The sequence below is a fragment of the Chenopodium album genome, chromosome 13, assembly GCF_948465745.1.
Source record: "Chenopodium album chromosome 13, dcCheAlbu1.1, whole genome shotgun sequence".
Taxonomy (NCBI): domain Eukaryota; kingdom Viridiplantae; phylum Streptophyta; class Magnoliopsida; order Caryophyllales; family Amaranthaceae; genus Chenopodium; species Chenopodium album.
Genome location: NC_137846.1, coordinates 5,836,345 through 5,856,795, shown reverse-complemented (window position 1 = coordinate 5,856,795; position 20,451 = coordinate 5,836,345). Strand labels below are relative to the sequence as shown.

General features: G+C 34.0%; 3 protein-coding genes and 1 non-coding gene across 10 annotated transcripts; 1 reads left to right on the top strand and 3 right to left on the bottom strand.

The window, feature by feature from the left end:
- Positions 1 to 1,106: 1,106 nt before the first annotated feature.
- LOC145576104 (filament-like plant protein 3) lies at positions 1,107 to 5,627 on the top strand. The gene is made up of 4 exons (XM_081633889.1): positions 1,107 to 1,645; positions 2,480 to 2,660; positions 2,901 to 4,675; positions 5,119 to 5,627. Exons 1-4 carry the CDS (start codon positions 1,517 to 1,519, stop codon positions 5,452 to 5,454), a joined length of 2,421 nt encoding a protein of 806 aa, XP_081490015.1. The 5' UTR covers positions 1,107 to 1,516; the 3' UTR covers positions 5,455 to 5,627.
- A 272-nt stretch (positions 5,628 to 5,899) lies between these two features.
- On the bottom strand, positions 5,900 to 5,984 carry TRNAM-CAU (transfer RNA methionine (anticodon CAU)). The gene is given in 2 exon segments: positions 5,900 to 5,935; positions 5,947 to 5,984. It is a non-coding gene; the product is annotated as a tRNA-Met (tRNA).
- A 609-nt stretch (positions 5,985 to 6,593) lies between these two features.
- On the bottom strand, positions 6,594 to 10,452 carry LOC145576103 (caltractin-like). The gene is made up of 7 exons (XM_081633888.1): positions 10,306 to 10,452; positions 8,592 to 8,706; positions 8,468 to 8,504; positions 8,368 to 8,395; positions 7,500 to 7,652; positions 7,312 to 7,414; positions 6,594 to 6,970 (listed from the first exon to the last, which is right to left on the bottom strand). The coding sequence occupies exons 1-7, from the start codon at positions 10,306 to 10,308 to the stop codon at positions 6,906 to 6,908; spliced, it is 504 nt and encodes a 167-aa protein (XP_081490014.1). The 5' UTR covers positions 10,309 to 10,452; the 3' UTR covers positions 6,594 to 6,905.
- A 1,575-nt stretch (positions 10,453 to 12,027) lies between these two features.
- Positions 12,028 to 19,464, bottom strand: LOC145574392 (fatty acid amide hydrolase-like). 7 transcript variants are annotated; one of them, XM_081632172.1, is made up of 20 exons: positions 19,155 to 19,449; positions 17,783 to 17,892; positions 17,543 to 17,603; positions 17,173 to 17,360; positions 16,666 to 16,795; positions 16,287 to 16,364; positions 16,034 to 16,181; positions 15,722 to 15,834; positions 15,557 to 15,632; positions 15,349 to 15,420; positions 15,213 to 15,264; positions 14,431 to 14,502; positions 14,231 to 14,311; positions 13,937 to 14,040; positions 13,748 to 13,840; positions 13,316 to 13,384; positions 13,048 to 13,112; positions 12,873 to 12,934; positions 12,677 to 12,772; positions 12,028 to 12,337 (listed from the first exon to the last, which is right to left on the bottom strand). In XM_081632172.1, exons 1-20 carry the CDS (start codon positions 19,252 to 19,254, stop codon positions 12,257 to 12,259), a joined length of 1,851 nt encoding a protein of 616 aa, XP_081488298.1. In that variant the 5' UTR covers positions 19,255 to 19,449; the 3' UTR covers positions 12,028 to 12,256. The 7 variants fall into 7 exon arrangements, 5 of the variants coding, with proteins under 5 accessions (XP_081488298.1, XP_081488297.1, XP_081488300.1 ...); XM_081632171.1 differs by having other exon boundaries at positions 13,748 to 13,843; positions 19,155 to 19,442; XM_081632174.1 differs by lacking the exon at positions 19,155 to 19,449 and having other exon boundaries at positions 13,748 to 13,843; positions 16,666 to 16,806; positions 17,173 to 17,391; positions 17,783 to 17,853.
- Positions 19,465 to 20,451: the final 987 nt, after the last annotated feature.

Below are 20,451 nucleotides of genomic sequence, written 5' to 3'. Positions count from 1 at the left end.
CACCGGTTCATCCACATTAATCTCAAACAATAACGATTGACAATTTAAAAGTAAGATACGATTGTATATTTGTTTTTCTTCTTTTGATTGATCAAACATTCAAACTATACAAATTATGAGAATAGAAGAATGCTTTTTTTTTTAGATTTGTAATGTAATCAGAATTTAAAAGGCAAACTAAGAATCAATGAATTACTAGTAGTACTTTAATTGCGTAGATTTCAAGAGTAGAATTCCCCAGTCAAAAAAAAGATAAACTAAGAATCAGTTCTTTTTTACATTAATCTAGTAAGATAATTAATTACCTAGAAATCAGTTCTTTTTTAAACTAGCATATTGTCCACCTAAGCTTCCACCTTGGTCCAACTCAGACTCCATGTCATTGGGTTGGTAACCCACATGGTTAGCAGATCATTCTTAGGGCCTGTTCACATTTACTTAATTTCAATTCAGTTCAGTTCAGTTCAGCTCCAATTAGTTCAGTTCAGTTCAGTTCAGTTCCAATCAGTTCAGTTCAGTTCAGTTCAGCTCTTAATTTCCCTCTCACATAAAATATTCATTTCAGCTCAATTCAGTTCAGTTCAGTTCAGTTCAGTTCCAATCAGTTCAGTTCAGTTCAGCTCTAATCAGTTCAGTTCAGTTCAATTCAGCTCAGTTCAGTAAATATGAACAGGCCCTTAATTAATATAATTTCACTAATCCCAAACTCCCTTCACACTCTGACATTCTTCAGATCTTCAATTTTTTAATTTTTTGGGATTTGAGATTTACCCTTTTTTATTCACTAATTAAATTACTGATTTAAGCTTCTGGGTGTCTTTGTTTTAACCAAAGATTCAATCTTTTTGATATTCTAATCAGTGGGTATATCACATTTCTGCTTTATTTCTCCAGATTTCATTGATATTTTTTAATTAATTTTTTTTGAATGATTTTTGTGGGTCATGATCTCATCATAATTAACTTTCTCTATCCTCCCATCCCTTTCTTCTTCTCTTCTGTTTGTCAATTGTCACTGTAGGAAGAGAGATACTTTTGTAGGTAACAATCAAACCCCTTTTCTTCTAAAATTTAATTTTTGAAGTAATTTTAAAGTTTTGAAATTTTCAGAATTTTATAATTTCTTGGCAAATTTATGTAATTTTTCAGATTTCTGTCATCTATCATTAGAGGTTAGAACAGCTGAGAATTGAATTCCAAGCAAAGTTTTTAAATTTTCAAAAAACAAAAAAAGAAACATTCAATTTTTGGTCTGACAAATTTCATTGTCAAACATCAATAGTTTGTTGGCAAGCACCAACCTTTTATATTTGTTTTTAAAAAAAACTACCTTATCTATTATAGTACGGTGATCCTTAAATTTGCACATTCTGAAGATTCTGAAATATTGCCCATCTTTTCAGGGTTGTTCAAAATATTGAAAGTTGCTGAATTTTGGGGCAAAAAAAATTGAATTGTAATTTTGAAGAAATTTTGAAGGGTGATGAGGTGAAGTGGGATCAAGGTGAATCAATTGATGGACCGCCGGAGTTGGCTATGGAGGAGGAAGTCCTCGGACAAGAGTCCGGGGGCCGAGACCGATAGCTCAGTATCAGGATCAGGATCACTATCATCTCCTTCTGAGAGGTTTTCAGATGAACATCAGGTTTGTAAATGATCACATTGTGTTCAAGTCAATTCAAATCTTGGTTAATTAAAGTATGTCAATTTCAATTAGATTTATTTAATTCTAGTTTGCTTTGATCACAATGTGTTATGCATCAGTTTAATTCAAATCTAACATACTATTGTCATAAGGATGGATTTATCAATGTGTATTAAATGCCAGTTTGCTCATTCTTGTGACATTAATGAAAGTATAACTCATTGAATTATATTTTAGTAGTTTTTTTTAACTTAGTAATACTTAGCTTGGAGCTTGGAAGGGGATATAAGATAGGATTACATTCTACTTTAGATTAAGGTAATTTTGTGAACATTAAAGTTGAATAAGATTCCAAGTGAAAATGCATCTTTTACTAACTTATTACTTGTGCCACTTCAGATTTTTGCTGATAGCTAGTATCAAACTAAAACAAAGAATTTTGCATAGATTTTATGTTCTGTTCTCCAAAATTATTTAGATTTCATGTATTGTTCGCCAAGCCCGACTTGGTGGGTGAGAATGATCATATTGGTGCTATAGAAGTGTAGTACATTAGCACTCCGTACAAAGCAAGAGTTATTACATTGATGAAGTTGTGAGGACTATCTAAGATGAGACTAGTACACCAGTACTCCATACAATGCAAAAGTTATTACATTGGCAAAGTTGTGAGTACAATCTAAGATGAGACTATTGGTTTTGAATCTGGTATTGGAATAGTTTTCTTATTGAAGGCATATCTAAATAAAAACATGTAATTATGGCAATAGTTTACCTTGATAGAATGGTGTATTATATGCCGTGTATCTGATGAAACTTTCTACATTATTCAAGGCATCTCCAAATCAAAATACACAATCACCAGAAGTTACCTCGAAAGTTGCACCACCTGATGAAGATGCCAATGATGGAGTGAAGATTTTGACTGAGAAACTATCTGCTGCAATTGCAACTATCACTGCAAAGGAGGAATTGGTGAAGCAGCATTCCAAAGTTGCAGAGGAAGCTGTTACAGGTATATCTCATGTTCTTTCTCCCCAAAATATTTGTGCAGTCACATTTTTGCTTCCTGTAGCTCATTAGTCATTACTGTGCCAAGCCTTCTGTTATTGCTGCGAAACCATACTCTCGTTTTGAATTATGTTCTTTGTGAATTTCAATGTTCAGACCTGATAGACCTTATAACAATTACACACAAAAAAGTTTTCCTCCAACTATCTTCATCTGCTGATTTTATTATTTGATTGAATCTTAGGTTGGGAAAAGGCTGAAAATGAGGTAGTCACTTTAAAGCAGCAACTTGATATTGCAACAAAGAAAAACTCGTCACTTGAGGATAGGGTAGTCCACCTTGATGGGGCCCTCAAGGAGTGCCTGAGGCAGTTGCGACAAGTGCGAGAAGAGAAAAATGAGAAGGTTCAAGAAGCCATTTCTAAGAGATCACAAGATGCAGAGTCCAAGTCTGAGCTGGACATTGAGATGTCTGATCTTCTTGCCCAACTTGAAACTGCAAATGCTAAGGTGGAAGCTGCTGCCTCTTTGGAGTCTGATCTTCGCCTCAAATTGGGTTCTGTAGAGACAGAAAATGCTTCTTTGCGACAGGAACTTAATTCTCAATTAGAAGAGTTAAAAATAAGGACTCTTGAGAGGGATTTAAGCACAAAAACAGCGGAAACAGCCAGTAAACATCACTTAGAGAGCATAAAGAGAGTTGTTAAACTTGAGGCTGAATGCCGTAGGTTAAAAAACATGGCTCGTAAAGTAACTTCATTTAATGACTCTAAGTCATTCAATGACAGCCAATCAGATAGTGGAGAAAGGTTAAATGAATGTGAGTTGAGCCGTTCAGATTCATGGTCATCTGCTCTTAAAATTGAGAAAGGCCCCTCGAAATCCCATATGCCCCCTTCACCTGAAATTGGTCTCATGGATGATTTCCTAGAGATGGAGAAGCTAGCAGCATTGCCGGAAAGTGAAAATAGAAGCCGCTCTCTTGGACCTGCAACCTCGAGAGACAAACATAGTACAAATGACAGCTCCTCACTTAAATCGGAACTTGATGCCATGGTAGGTAGAATAGCTGAACTTGAGGAGAAGATTGAGATTGTTGAATCAGAAAAGGTACATTTAGCTTTGGCATTATCTCAATGCCAGAATAAGTTGAAGATTTCAGGTGCTCAGCTGAGCTCATGTCAGAATCAACTAAAGATATCACAAGCACAGCTAAGAGAAACGAATAAAAAGTTAGGAATGTTGCAGGCTGAGTTAGATTTGGCAAATGAATTGAGACAGGCGATTGATCTGGAGCTTGATGATGCCAATGTAAGAAGGGAAGAGGCCGAGTCCCAGCATAGAGCGATTGAGGATGAGAGAGAAATGCTGCTGTCTAAAGTCAGGTTTCTGGAGGGTGAGATTGAAAAAGAGAGGGCATTATACGCAGACTCTTCAGAAAAGTGTCGGGCTTTGGAAGATGAACTTTCTAGGATGAAGCATGATTACGACAAATGGCAAAGTCAGTTAGCATCTATGAATGAATCAAAGGAGGCAGTTGAGCAAGAGCTTTTGAGCACAACAGTAATGAAAGAAGCAGCAGAATCACAACTAAAAGATGTAAATTCTGAGGCTAAATCCTTGCTTGCTAAGATTGGTTCCTTGGAGAAAGAGGCCGAAAAGGAGAGACAGCTGTCAGCAGAGTTTAGTGGTAAGTGTAAATTGTTAGAGAATGAGCTTTCAAGAATGAAACATGATGCTGAAAGCTGGCGAAGTCAATTAGCTTCAGTGAATGGATCAAAAGAAGCAGCTAATCGAGAGCTTCAGATGACAAATGCAAAGAAAGAAGAAGCAGAGTCACAACTTAAAACCATACTTGCCAAAGTTGGTACATTAGAGCATGAGGTGGAAAAAGAGAGAGCATTGTCTGCCGAGTTTGCTGCTAAGTGTAGGAAGTTAGAACATGAACTTACAAAAATGAAGTCTGAAGCTGGCTTTCAGCTTTCACCAATCTCAAAAGATGAGTTGGATAAACAGCAGGTCAGTTTACTTGGTCTAAATTTATTAGAGTTTTTGATCATATACTAGTAGATAGATTTAGCAGCAGGCTTATAAAACTTTGTTTTCAGTGTTTGTGGCTTTGAATGGGTAGATTCATGCAGCTAGAAGTCGTCAAGTTGATGCAATCATAAACCTTCACATAATTATTTCGAGTTTATTCCTTTGAGAACATAAATAAATTGTTCAATCAATCAATAAGATGATCTTAGAATCTTTTAGATGAAAGGTATAAGCTGGTGGTGATTTAAATTTGTGATCCCTTAATTTAACAAAGACCCAACTCAGCACTACAATTGATCATAAAACTTGCTAGTATTTTATGCAAGCGTAAACTATGCTGATGAATGGGATGATATACACAGTCAAAGTATCATAAAACAGCTATATTACTTACGATTGTTAAATGTTGATATGTATGACAGGAAAAGGAGCTAGCTGTTGCTGCGAATAAAATGGCTGAGTGTCAGAAGACAATTGCATCACTTGGAAATCAACTGAAGTCCCTCGCAGCACTTGAAGATCTCTTCTTGGATTCAGAGAAGCTATTGGAGGTCTCTGAAAAAGAGTCACCGCTTCAAAATGATGTAAAACCAGATACATTATCTTCTGATACTGCTCTTAATACTTCAACATTGAGCAAAGAGGATGATGGGAAGTTAGCAAAAGATGATGCTAAAGCAGGCATGTCATTAGACAGGCGGGACAAACATGGGCTTGGGAAGTTTTTTTCACGAACCAAAAGCACGATTAAAAGCTAGGATTTCGCAAGAGTGAATTTGAAGAGGCGAAATAACCTCTTAGGTAGTGTTGACTTCAAGCCAGTGCCACGGATTTGTACATCATTACATTGTGTACAGGCAATTTATATAAACTTTTGTAACTTTGTTGATCCACATTTTTGATTGGCAAAGTATAAAGAAAGTTTTGTACATCTCTATATTATTTTGGCTAATTAGCACGCCCCGGTAATTATAATACAAGTCAAGTTTTGCAGATGCAGCAATTCAGTTTAACGTTTTGTTTAAAATGTGTTAGTATTTGCAGAAAATGAAACTTCCTGCCTGTCTTCTCCCTCAGAACTTGTATTCGAGGTTCAAAACGTTTATTATTACTACTACTTCTGCTGTAGAGATCAAAAAAACAAATACCAAAGAACCAAGCTTTGCTCTAGGTTGTAATAAAAAGTTATACAAACAAAAAAATTGGGGTGAGAGAGGCTCGAACTCTCGACCTCAGGATTACTCAGAAGCTATGAGACCTACGCGCTAGCCAACTGCGCCACCACCCCATTTGTTGTAAACTTTGTTACTAAAATAAATCATTGTATTTACAAATTACCACAATGTAACAAACACCTCACACAAAAAAAAAAAAAAAAAAAAAAAAACACTTTCTATATCTTGCTAATAAAATAGTAATTCACAAATCACCACCCCTTTTTACTTTATTTTTTTTGTACCCAATAAGTATGTCGTTACGAAAAAAATTAGTATAAGTGAAAATTACATAAATGAAAGTTACATTTTTTTTTTTAAAAGGAAGTTGTTTTGTTTTTTTAAAAATAATTTGGGATGTGGAAGTTATTTTCTTAAATATATTAAAAAGGAAAAAAAAAAAAGAGTGCATGAGAATTGAAAGTTGGGGGTTTGGAGTGTTGCGATGAAGTTTTGCAAAAACGACTCTTAAATTATATAAAAGATTATTGAATTGAGATAATTTCTAAAGACTTACCTAATTGAGGATTTTTCATAGGTTCACAGTGTGATATAAACTACTTGTAGAAAATTAGAGTGTCCTTATTACAAAAATTTCAGGTAACATCCTTCATAAGGATGAACTAGGACACTATGATAACTAATTCTAGACAAAATGAATATCTAGTTCTTTGTCCGCTCCATGACCAATAAAGGTAGGACTCCGTCGTGGGAATGAGAAAAATTTGATACAAAAGCCACAATTTTCAGCATTAACATTACTTCTACAGAAATATCAAATTCATATCAGTTTTCGCTACAAATAATTTATATGGAAACAGATAAAACAGCATTAGCCCATAAAACACACATTAGCAATCCCTCACTCTTCAAAGGAAAATAGCTAGACCAAGCAAATGCAACGCTCAGCATTAGCTTTCGACATGTAAACATCAAATACAGCAGTAGGGGCAGCTTCTAGTAAAACACGGTGCAGTGCTAATCAAGGTTCAATTTCAATATGCAAATGACGTTCTCTTCATCATTCTCAAAAACTCCTCAACATTGACCTCGCCATCACCTGTACGATTTAGAGGCCACTATATGGTTAGAAAATAAGCACTCTTTTTTTAACATCAGAAATAAGGAATGTAATCACATTGAATTTAGCTCAGTGTGTTTTTAGCTAACCTACATCTATAAATATATTAAGTTGTCTAAATTGATGATCTTTTAACTTCCTTCTTAAGGATGGCTAGTCCAAGATGCTGAACAGAAGAGTTTAGTTTTAAATTACAAATCATTACGGGTATTCAAAGAACTTTAACACACAATTTCTGATTCCGAAGAGCTCAATCATATAGAGATGGGAAGTATCAAGTATAAGATTTATAATCATAGCAGAAAAAGGAGGAAGCTTACGGTCTCGGTCTGCTTCTTCAACCATATCTTGGATATCCTTCACAGTGAAGTTTTCACCCAATTCCTTTGCAACACGTTGAATATCTTCAGGAGAAATCTTTCCCTACACCACCAACCATGGTTTAAATATCTCACTTATGAGTTATGACTGAAAAAATAACGATAAATGAAGAATAGCTAAACTTTACATTGTTGTCTTGGTCGATTATACGGAACGCTTTCATTAATTCCTCCTTAGTGTCTCTTTCTCCCATTTTAGCAGTCATCATGTGACAAAATTCATCAAAATCGATGGCACCACTTCCATCCTTATCAACATCCGCAATCATTTGATTGATTTGCTGAAATAAGACAAAAGGTCAAGACCAGCTCTTAACCGAAACCCTAGCCCCTACAACCAATTGCCCTGCCCATATTTTATTGCAAACCAGAGGAAACTTTTGTAAACATATATCTACAAAAGGATGCCTTAAAAGACATTAAAAAGTTATTTTCTGGTGGTGGGGTGGGGGGGATACATGGAGCCTATGAGAGATGCCGAATATACTGTAGTTTGTTGATGGTATCATTGAATAAGCACAGAGAAAAAATACATGTTCAAGTGCCAAAATTATCATACATGAGAACGCTGTCTTTAAATTAGACATTAGCATAGAACATGACATTAATGAACCATATTCCTCATGTTAAAATATTTTATCTTCGTTTCCAGTTGTAAATTCATAAACGCAATTTTAAGTTGACTTGTTTGCTAATTCTTGAATGAATTCTCATTTAAAGTTCATTTGTGTGTATATATACACATAACTTCCTCTTCACTGTCTCTCACCTGTATTATTTTATATCTACGAATATGTGGTTCAAGATAATTAAGGTGCCTAGGTAAGTAATGACGTGTTAGGTAAGGAGTCCATAACCTTGTCCGAGTGCATGTGTCCACATGGGTAATTGAGGATAAAATGAAGAGTGCAAGGAACATAAATCATTTTTGTGCAAGTATTCAGAAGAAATGCTACAATCATAATCAACGCATAACCAAAAATGACAGATTAATACCTCTTCAGTCATCTCAAAACCCAGAGCCCTGCAACCACACAATTTTAGGTCAGGTAATTGAGAAGAAAATAATTACCTCTGGGTTTACAAAGAACAATACCTCATAGCAACATTCAACTCCTTAGCATCAATATTCCCTATATAATTCAAATTGAACAAATCAGGTGAGAGCAAAATAGATGCATTACCGTACAAAACTTAAAAACACTAGATAGATTCAAAACCTGAGCCATCAGTGTCAAACAGATCAAAAGCTTCCTTAATCTCTTGCCTCTTTTGTTGAGTGAGACCATGATGACGCCCACGTGGCTTGTCTTTCCTCACTGTTCTAGCACTTGACTAATAATATGATTACCAAATCCAGAAAATCAAAGTCAACAAACTTCACTAAAACAAAAAATTCCAAAAAAAAAAAAAACCACATCATGGCATCAGCATCAGACAAATTATTTCACTACTTGGAGCACACCATAGTAACTCAATTCCTACCCAAACCGTTTCTCATAATAAAGACAGACGAACATAGGTATCAATTCTTACATACTGACAACTAATCTGAATAAATACCGATACAACCATGGAGAAAGCATATACTGAATAGAAACTCATCAGAGTACTATAGAAGTTTATTAACTACCAAAAACTATCCACTTAAGGGTTACAATACCCAAGCCCTCCCTCATACAAAAAAGGGAACATTGATAGAGGGAACTTCTTAGTTTAAAGCAAAACTTAGTTGGTTCTAAGTTGTTCCTAGTTGGTACACATGTAATACCAAAAAGAATTCTATTAATACCATAAAAAAATAAAAAAACAAGCATTCTTAGTTAGCACCAAAAATAAGTATTTTGGTACAAAATGCTTACAAAGTAAGAACACTATCGTACCATCTGCATTTTACTATAAACTGAGAATATTGGATGCAAAACTGATAACAAAGTCACAAACAGCAGAATTAACAGGCCATGAAAAATGGAGAATCTTTATGTCTTCTAATATTCATCAAATCATCGCATGATCCAAAACAATAATTCTTTCATGTAAAATCTCAATGAGCTCAATTCAAGATATACCCTTGAGAAAATCAACTGATCTAAAACGCACCAATGACCCAAAAATTCACAATCCTTCAGCTTTGGAAAAAATGGAACAAATTACGACGACTTATCAAGTTCATTGTTGTCTTTCTGAATAATGGTTTAATCCATATAGTTGCAACTTCAGATTGACAACATCGTCTTAAGCTCGGCCCTCCATTTATTGGCGCATAGGTGGGAGTCTCTTTCGAAATATTAGGGGCAATTTATTGTTCATATTGGGACTAACAAGCCTATATTATAAACACATAAGTTCATAGCACAGAATAACTCACAATTTCCATAAAACTTATTCAAACTCCATTATACAATATTCATTCTAACCTGCAATTGATTTATCCAGAGATCAAACCTCTACCCAATAAAAAAGATTCTAAATTTCCTCAATCCATCATCAAATATAGGCCCAAATCAAAATCCCAGTATATTTAACATCAAAAGAGCTCAATTATCTTCCAATTTAATGGCTAATCATGCTTTAATCATCTGGGTATTTATCCCAAATCCCTAATTATACTCAAACAAAAAATTAAATTCAAGAACCATGATTTCTTAAATCCCAGACCTTAAAGTGTCGATTTTTATTTATTTTAAATTTGTGGGAAATTAAATTAAATTATACAATTAAATTAAAATTAAACAGGTTGGTTTGAATTTTCGCATAGAAATCTTACTCATCACATAGAGACTAATTACACAGGGTATGATGATAAAAATAAGCCCCCGATAAATAAATAAAAAAAATAAAAAAAAAAAAGGAAATTGAAGAAAAAAATAAAGAAAGAGAAGAATTTTAACAACGATTAATTCATATAAAAAGGGGGAAAAAAAGAAGACGCACCATTGCGATGAAATTGCTAAGAGATCTTGTGAGAGAGTGAGTAGAATGGAAGAAAGATTGATTGTAACTTTGCAAGCAGTCTTTTCTTGATGTTTCTCACTTTCTTGACAAAGATTATGAATTCGAAAGAAGAGGAGTTGTGGAAATTACAAAGTTTTTACCTTTTTTTTTTTTTTTTTTAATGTAAGAATGTACTCTCTATGTCCCACTTTACTTAACGTTTTAAACGCTTGTTGATGTACATATTTGATTGTTAATATCTTTTATTATATATTTATATAAGTTATAAAAAATTTATATTAAGAAACTATACATTAAAATAGACCCAACAACATCTTATATGATTACAATGACTTTCATATAACAGTTAAAAATGATGGTCAAAGAGAGATGTGTGAATAATGTAAAAAGTCAAACTGTTGTGAGTAATTTGGGATAGAGGAAGTACGAGTAACTATGTAAAAGGAAATTCTGGTTTTTGTTGACTTGGTAAGGGAATTTTGATAACATCCTATAGAGTATAAATTTAAAGGTTTCTTGATGTTTAAAATATTGAATCATGGTAAAAGAATAATTTTGTCCGAATTAAATTTAGAATGACTTGAATTTAAATTAATTTATATAAACAAGTTGACACAAATACACAATGTAATTCTAATGTGATATAACTTGTAAGTCATATAAATGGGATTTTTGATAAAAGATGTTTGGCAAAAAAGAGATACTAAGTATTTGAGCACAAAAAAATAAAAATGTTTGAATAGGTGGGTTGGGGAAGGATTGAATAAGAAGTTCAAGTTACATAAAATAGCTATCAACTAACAAATATATCGATAATTCTTTATCGAACCAGATAACACAACTAGTAACACATATCTAACATGAACATGATTTGACCGATGTTCTAACATTTCTCTTCATGAGAATAAAATATTTTTAAGTGATACTTTGTATATGTTGCAATATAGAATCAGTTATGAGATTCACTCTTGTTTTTTTTGTACAATTCAAGGTAAAAATTATACTTTAAGTTATAATCTCTTTTCATAAAGTGAGAGTTTTTTTATGTTCAAAACAAAACCACTACTTGAAGCAGAGATTGTTATGAGTCATTGAAGATCAAGCCAAATTCTGCATACTCCTACTTTGCATACCCTTTGTTTCTTTAATCTTATCATTTGCACCACGCGTATATTTTAGAGGACTTGAGGTATAATAGTGTCTTTTGTCACGAGTTTAAAGTATCATAGGGGAAAAGGGTAAGTTCACATGAATTGGTTGTTGATAGATATAAAGTATATGCTACATATTGTAAGCAAAATAAAATTTCTCAAACCAAAAAGGAGATTATCTTTCTATAAAACTGTTTTTGGACATTGCAACTCCAATCTAATATGTTTGGAGTAGCCGAGTTGGATTACCCCCTTTAAATTATGAGTTGTGATTTGCTAGATAAACAACGTGTCAATAGCACAATATAGACCTTATAAATCTAAAATACTTGTGGCTCCTTGGGACAATTAGGCACAAATACTCATGAACATGACTAACAAGTGAACATAGTACGGGGTAATGTTTTAGGTTCAAGTTCTACCATATTCATATGTTTATTAACCGTAAATCATTGTAGCCGTATTTTTTATCAACTGTCGAGTGTTACAAAATAAAATCATGATTCATGATTTCCAACTTTCATTATGTTGGGCACAGTAGATCTGGAGATTGTTCAAAGCATAACATAAATAATGCAAGCCAAACAGATTGTATTAAATTGAACATATTACAGTTTCAACTATAATCACTAAACAATCATATTTCAACAGTAATTAAATATAGCCTCGCGGTACAGATTTGTTTTCAACTCTGACGTGCGGCAGTATATCTGAAGATCAGACATTCAGACACCCCTTTAATATATACCAAATCTAATTTACATTGCTCTCAATAATGGTCAGTTCTGATCATATTGATTTGAACTGTTGAACAGATCATAGAAAACTGCTGGCTTCTTGTAGTCTAAGATGCACAAAGCCTGATGAAACAAGTAAAGTTAGTAAACATCAGAAACAGTGGGAAGCTTATACAATTTTTCATCATTTAAAAAAGTACAGCAGCAAGTTGTCACATTCCCAAGTTGAAATACATATGATAAATTCCAAGCATAACCCCATCTAAATGCAGAGGTCGAGAGAAAATGGGAAGGATTATATAGGTGTTTCAGTAAAATAATGGTCATATCTTTCTTATGAAAGGGTAGAGACCACACTGTGACTACTTGATTGACAAGGGGGAATGTCTATTTGATTGAAACTAGCATTTCGAGAAAATATAACAGTTCTTAAAGAAGCTTCTTAGAAACAGGAAGGTTTACCTGGACAGCAGATGCTATGTGAATTAATGTTGCTTCAGCCCATGGTTTTCCGATAAATTGCAGGCCAATAGGCAATCCTTCTGCATCATATCCAATCTAGAACAGTAATTGAAAATTGTTAGCTAAGACTGAAAGGATTGACCACAGTTTCACTTTCAAGCAGTGAATGCAAAAGGAAAAAATATATTATACTCACCGGTACAGTAACTGCAGGAAGGCCAAGAAAATTTCCTGCTATTTGATAGCGTACCAGTGCAGCTGGAAAAAACAAAGTATATTGAAGATGACTTATTTACATTCATTACAAAGTATGCCTGAAGATCTAAAGCTTCAAACACTTGGAAGATACAGAAGTGCTTTAACATGTGTACCTCCATTTATGTAATCGAGTTCACCGGTTTTTAAAGCATCATCCTTGATCAGGTAAGCAGTAACACTGGCATAACATTGGGACACATTACTGTAGCTGATAGTACTGTATAAACTAACTTCTAAAAAAGAAATAAATTGTTTTGACGTATGAGGTAGCAGACCATTAATGATCACAGATAGAAAAAGGTACTCAATTTGGCATTAGACACATCTGTGACCAAGGCCCAAAACATTAATGAGAGAGTAGGATGCATAGCAAAACAATACCCAGTTGTCGGAGTAACAATAACATCTGCTTTCGAAAATATTTTGTTATGTAAAAGCATCTGTCGGTGCCTGCAGACAAATGACAGAAGATAAATTACACCGAGTCGACACTAATCCCCTCCCTCCACAACCTCTTCCTCCCAAAGAAAAAGAAACCTACTGCATATGTTCAAGCATAAAAAGATTTAATGCATAGAATCAGGGAAACCACAAGTGAGGAGTATTTGAACTGCAACAACAAAACAAAATTAGTAGATTTAGTTCATGTGCTTTGTGTTGTGTTCAGAAATCACTTCATTGGCAGGAGCAGGAGTACAGAAGAATGTAAATTTAACATGTACAAGACACATTTATTCTTCATCTGTGAACAGGTAATCCCACCACATTTGTTCAGACCATTTATAGTCATTAAGCCAAATGCACAAGAATCACCTGATTTTCTGAGATTTAATATACTCCATGCCATTGAAGGCACCATAAATAGAAAGTGCCACTCGTACATCCCATCCAATTTCCGAGGAGTTCCTACTACATTACAAAAAGAGCTAGTCAGCCAAGCATATTAATCTGAAGAACACTTGACAAAAAAAGGCGCTGGCAATCTGGCATGGCAGAACTTACAGTTTCTGCCGAAGATGGTCAAGTGCAGCAGTACACTCAGAACCAATTGTTGTATAGTGTGCTAGTCGCATTGTTTCTATATCTGGTATTGTCACCTCTACAGTCTAGGAAAATGAAGGAAACAAACTTTAACAGGACCATATTGAAAATTTTCAATCCATTCCATTCTTTCCTACTAAAATTCTTGAATTCATGGTGGGTCTTTGTTATATAAAGGGTCTCCAGCATACAAAAGTAAGCACTAGGTTATATATAGCATATCATTCACAGAATTGCCGGGAATGAATCTATTACCTCCCATCCATAACACTTTCGAAGCTTATCAAGAGCGTGGGAGCAACAAAGCTTGATATCAGAGTGACAGTCATCGAACCACTATGCCAGGAGAATTAAATAAAGAAGTTAAAGAATCATTAGAATGGTTGACTGTGAAAGGATTCTACAGCAAAATTTATTTGATGTGTAGCACATAGAAGGTCAGATGAACTACAAACCTTTCCATATCTCGCCATTTTGATATCACCAATTGATGTCTTTGGTCTCAGCAGAGGCAATTTCACTTTAGGCTGGTAAGATCACAACACCACGTCTACAATCAACATATAATCCATACTATTGTGCATCAACAAGTGGTCAAAGGACAAAAATGGCAATACCAATACCAATATACAGCATTTTACATTGTTACTTAAGAGAAAGAAATGAAGATTAGAGGGGTAACTTTTCGCTATCAAGCAACAGATCGACTTGATAAGCTTAGAATAAAAGGCAACTTTCAGTGTCAAACAAGGTTAGCGATCAGACTCTTTCTACTAGAAATTTTATGGGACAATTCTTATAAGCAGAAGATCAAACCTAGACAAAGGAAAAGTATTCATTGCAGACTGTGTTTCTAGAAGTGAGCAAAAGGAGCAGAAAACACTAATAATTACTGAAGTAAAACCACTGAGCCATTTTGTGTTATTTGAGGGCCTTCCACTAAAACTAACATAATGCTATTATGTCATTAGGAAAACATATTATATTCTTAGGTTTTAATGGTGGCTAAGTTTTTCCCTTTTTTTTTGGTTAAAAAGTTTATCCTTTCTTGGTGAAGCATGATTGTCATACTCTTATTTTGACAATCTCCTACAAAGCAATTCTAGTCATTCACTGATTTCTCTTCCTCTTCAAAAATTTCATGGCGAAAAAACTTTATGCTGGATTGTGTATTACACTGAAGTGTGAATTGTATTCTTGTAACTTATACTTATCTTATGAGTTAAAGCAACATTACCGCCAAAAATGTAGGCTGATCTGAGAGGAGTTGACCACTAATAGCTGCATAACTGAAATCAAAGCCCATGATTATTAGCGATATTAGCCCATATGAAGAGAGTAAGTACTTGAGAACGTAGCAAAGGAATGCTTACGTTATTAAAGCATCTTCAACTGTACCAGATAGAATTCCAACCATCCCAACTGTCCAGTTAAGAGGAAGTACGCTATAAACAAAATAAGAAATGACTCATTTTGGACCTCATATTGTCAAGAAAAAACAAAATAATACAGCAAAAGAATGACAAAGATAAATCCTTTTTTTCCCCGGATGATGATGAATTTCAGGAACATAGTACTCACCCTGTATGAGGAACACGTCCAAAAGTTGGCTTGAAACCAACAACACCACAGAGAGCTGCAGGCATACGGACTGAGCCTGCATTAATATGTTGCCAAGTATTCAGTACTTGTCAATTTGAGTACAAGAGCATTTAATGTGATGCATCAATATGATATTATATTTACCGCCGCCATCAACACCAAGTGCAACAGGACATAATCCTGCAGAAACAACGGCAGCAGAGCCACTAGAAGATCCACCAGCTATCCGACTGGTGTTGTAAGGATTTCGAGTTACCCTACAGCAATCAAGGAAGAGGGAAAAAAAAAAAGAAACTCAATTATAAAATATTTATGGTACAACAAGTTTTCTCTGCAGAACTGCATCAAACTAACAGTATTCTACACAGCCCCTTTTTTCCTACACAGTTTTCCTTGATCTTTGGATAAATATAGAGAGAATATATATGTGATTATAGATGAGGAAAGGCAAACTACCCGTAGTGGGGATTTATTCCACTTGTCCCAGCACCAAGCTCATGCATGTTGGTTTTCCCAACAAGTAACGCACCACATGATCTCAGACGCTCAACACAACAAGCATCATTTTCGCAGGATCTAAACTTGTGCAACCATTTTGTACCTCCTAAAAGAGATAACAAAAAAATGTAGAGTATTTTCCACAAACTATAATCACAAGAATGCTTTATGTTTTAGTAAAGGAACTTAGAAACTATGGAAATAAGCATACCTGTAGTTGGATAAGGGTTGCAGTCTATTTCATCTTTGATGGCTATTGGCACTCCATCCAGCACAGAGAGTGGTTCTCCTGCAAGACGTTTTGACCACGAGGAGAACAAGTGAGGCACATCGTTATATACTTCGTATAATCGTATTACAAAAAAGGGAAGAAAAAAATGCTACTGATTTTCAGGTTAAAGGAAAATCAAAAGATCCGTTGATTGATCTGTACTAATGTGAGGACACTGAACTAACGGTAGCACGTACACACTCAAGCAGTTCATTCATTGTCATCAGTACAGTTGCTCAAAGGATTACAGGAAACATGATTTTTAGTATTGTGGGAATATGTGAAATAAAAGAACTACTTTATCTCATAACTCTAGTACCTTTATTATGACGAAGAGTAGACTCAGCAGCTTGCTCCAAAATATTTTTGGCATCACAACTAATAAAAAACGACATATTGCATTTAGTATTAGATGATTGTCCGACAGCTCTAATAAATCGCTTGGCCACCTGCAAACAAACTAAAAGAAGCACTTCAACCACTTGTTCCCTTGAAATGTGACATACATCCAAAAACAGACACATTTCTGATTGTTGGACAAAAGTAAAAGATGGTATGCATACACATGAATGAATACATATTATAACTAGCTAGAAAGGATAAGAATTAAAATAAGGTACTTTAACATTGAAAGGGGAAGTACACCTCCCAAACTTAAAAATAAAAAATAAAAAAAGAAAAAAATAAATAAAATAAAAAAAAAATAAAAAAAAATAAAAAAAAGAAGAAAAAAAAGGAAGAAATGCAATAAAATTTCACACATATAAGGTTACAGCCAAAGAAACGACATATAAGCACTCCATAAATATTAACAGCAAAGTTATACCATGCTTGGAGTCAGCACTCCAGATCTGTAGGCTTCTGAGTAGTCCATTATTGTCCAGCGTCGAAACCAAGGATTTGTACCACTTGAAATACTTCCTGAAGAAGAAGGCAGGCATTCTAGCACCTCTTGTACTCTTTCACATGGATTACTGTTAGATTTGATGCATTGCACTTCTTGCTCTGGGGGATCTGAAGATGATTACTCAAATGTGTTTTTATACTGCATATAAATTCATATCTAAAGGAGTTGATATACTGAATTGATTGAAAAATATGAAAGCAGGAAAGTAGAAATTTTTCCAGAGCACGGTCAAATGAGCTTTATAGTTAATAGTAACGCCTAAATGAAGTGTTCCTGAGCAGGGTAATACCTTCAGAAGGATGTAATGGGACATATACAGGTGACTCTTCCAACTCAGCATATGAAACAAGCTGCAGAACTTATATTAGTAAGAAACAAATTATAACATTAAAGGTTTTTCTCATCTACATAAATGTATTTGAAGACATATTGTTTTGAGAAGCTTTTTACAGCTATTATCATCTTTTTTGCTATGCCTATTGGTATGTAATAGCATTATCAAACAAGAAGTGGCCAAAGTTTTAAGTACCTTATGAATCAAGTTGTCTTTCTTGAGGAAATACAGCAACATCATTCCAACTATCCTGCACTCCAGAATCCAAACAAAGAGTTTGACCAATATTCCTGCCATACGTGGAGCTGAGCACAACAAGGAAAATTTAGTGACGACTACAATTAATGATCGCTTAATCTTTACTGTTATCAACATGTTACTTCTCATAAATTCTCAACCCAGAATTCAAGATTCAGGAATCAGTTACATGCTTACATTTATCTCTTTCATTGTCACAAAACTTTGTGAACAAAAAATCTGACAAAATTGATAAACCCAGCCCAAAATGCCCAAACAAACATAAAATCGATGTTGACATGCACAAAAAATACTCCTTATTAAGATCAACCAAAACCAAAACCAAATTCGAGCCTTTTTACTACTCATTTTTCAGAATTCATTTTATAAAAGCAAAACAATTAAAAGAAACAAACAAAAACATAATCAATATACCAGGAGGGATTTATGAAACCACAAGAGCCATTTGATACCGAGGGTTAACATATAAACATCATCACTGTCACGTCGTAGATCAACCTCATCAATGGGCTCGTAAGATACACCCTCACACCCTAAATCTCATATTGCTTTTACCATTCTTTGAGCATGCTTGGATTGGGAATAATGTATTTATGAGGAAATAGAAGAATTTTAAGGAGATTGAAGGTGGATGAAGGTTAAGGTAGATAGGCTGATGTAGTGATTAATTGATTATGTGAGGGAGAAATCTGGGATACTATCTATTATGTTCATTCTGGAGGTAATACTTATTACTATTTCAATAAAGTAATGTATTACTCCCAAACAAGGGTAATATTTTCCATCCTTCCTCCCTGCATCATAACTGCATCACCCCTTCTACTTCTATCAAAACTAACTTCATATTCATTCCCCTTACTTTGAGTTTTTATTTCATTGTCCCTCAATCCAAGTATGCCTTCCATTTACAAATAGAATAATCACCCTAATGCTTAAATTGATTAAATAATTAAAGGATTCTAAGTCATTATCTTTTTACCATAGCTAATTTTTTTCACAATTATCCTTACCATATACTTAATAATCTTGCTTACTTTCCCATAATATTCATTGACACTCAAGTTTTCTTTTACTCATGCTTATTAATTAACATCACATAAATAATTACTAGTAATTAAAGTTTAGGGGCTAAACCCAATTGGCATTATGCAAATACTCCATCTATACCATTCAACTAAATCCCAAAATTGATTTCAACCAACCAATATCATATCAACCAATAAATGTCACATAATAAAAAAAAATAAAAGAACAAACATATCATCAAACACCTGGTGGGCATTGACAAAACAAGAACAATTAAACAAACCTTTAACAATGGGACTAATATAAACTTCATCACTCTCAGGACCAAGATCAACCTCATCAACAGGCTTATAAATCACACTTTCACTCCTAAAAAATCCCATCTTTTTTGATAATTTTGTTCAACAAAAAACAGAGGATTTAAAGAATGTGATATAGCTCCCCAATACCCATCAAACCCAGGAGTCATTCTCAATATATAAAGGTAGAGGAGAGAGAAAAAGGGTGGAAAATTGTACTTGGGAAAAGTATATTGTAGTTGATGAGGATGAAAATGATCATACTTTAATGGGTAATATTCGTACATCATGAAAGTTGGAAAGGTTTTAAGGTTGAGATTTTGGGGAGAAATAGTTACTGAGGAGAAAGGTGATTCGCGGTTTTTTTTTGAGTTGAGTGGACTATTCTTATTATTTGACTATTAGCTATTCCATCCATCTAGAATGAGATTTTTTGGCGTGGGGAGAGCTACAAGGCCGGGTGATTAGGATTGAGATTTTTTTTAACCGGGAAAGGAGGTCTACCAATTTAGCTACACCTCACTCTCAGTTGGTTCGAGTTTTATGTGGTAATCAAGAATCAAGATGTGAGATCAAATCAAGTTTACAGAATCACCTTTTGTGTTTATTTCTAGTCTCTAAATTTTTTAAAAAAAAATAGTTACTCAACTTATAGGTCCTTATCAAGTTTTTTATTTTTATTTTTATTTTTTTTATTTTTAATATCCTAATTTCGTGTGGATTGCTTAGGTGATCCACTGAGAGACGCTGTCTTAGAGGTATTTTTGTAATTTTAAGAAGAGTGGTAGTAATTATTTATGGGATTTCGAGGGAAAAATAGTGGAATTTTGGGAATTTTATCCTTACTTTTACAAAATTGCATTATCATCCATAACATCTAAGTTTTCAATAGGTTGTGCAATTGATATTCGATGTTTTGGATGTTTTTTTTTGTGAAATGAAGATGAGAAATGAAGGTTGAAAGTAATAAATAGGAAAACTTGTCAAAAATTATATGACTTTTAGCATGTTATACATACTTACCCCGATAAATAGGTTATTGGATTTTTTATTTTATTAAAGGCAAATAGTGCCCCCAAAAGTGGCATTCGGTTATTATTTTGGAATAATCAAAAAATTATTTTATTTTTTAAAGATCACTTAAAAATCATGTATATGATTCTTATCAATTTTTCCTTATAAATACGAGAGATATAACAAATTTGGAGAAAACATGAAAAATGGGCTGCATTTGCTAGCCGGAAAACACAATAGATAGTGTTACTTATAAAATTAGCCGTA

Bases quoted from the DNA above. Each gene is read 5' to 3' on its own strand.
- LOC145574392 (XM_081632171.1), bottom strand. From the start codon at position 19,254: ATGGGATTTTTTAGGAGTGAAAGTGTGATTTATAAGCCTGTTGATGAG. The intron at 17,604-17,782 runs GTACTTAAAACT...TAAGTTCTGCAG, and splicing joins AAGACAACTTGATTCATAAG to CTTGTTTCATATGCTGAGTT. The intron at 13,385-13,747 runs GTGATTCTTGTG...ATTTGTCTGCAG, and splicing joins ATTAAATCTCAGAAAATCAG to GCACCGACAGATGCTTTTAC.
- LOC145576104 (XM_081633889.1), top strand. From the start codon at position 1,517: ATGGACCGCCGGAGTTGGCTATGGAGGAGGAAGTCCTCGGACAAGAGT. The intron at 1,646-2,479 runs GTTTGTAAATGA...ACATTATTCAAG, and splicing joins GGTTTTCAGATGAACATCAG to GCATCTCCAAATCAAAATAC. The intron at 2,661-2,900 runs GTATATCTCATG...ATTGAATCTTAG, and splicing joins TGCAGAGGAAGCTGTTACAG to GTTGGGAAAAGGCTGAAAAT.
- LOC145576103 (XM_081633888.1), bottom strand. The intron at 8,505-8,591 runs GTTTTGAATCTA...TGAATTATATAG, and splicing joins GTTTGACACTGATGGCTCAG to GGAATATTGATGCTAAGGAG. The intron at 8,396-8,467 runs GTATTGTTCTTT...GTGTGGTTGCAG, and splicing joins GAGTTGAATGTTGCTATGAG to GGCTCTGGGTTTTGAGATGA.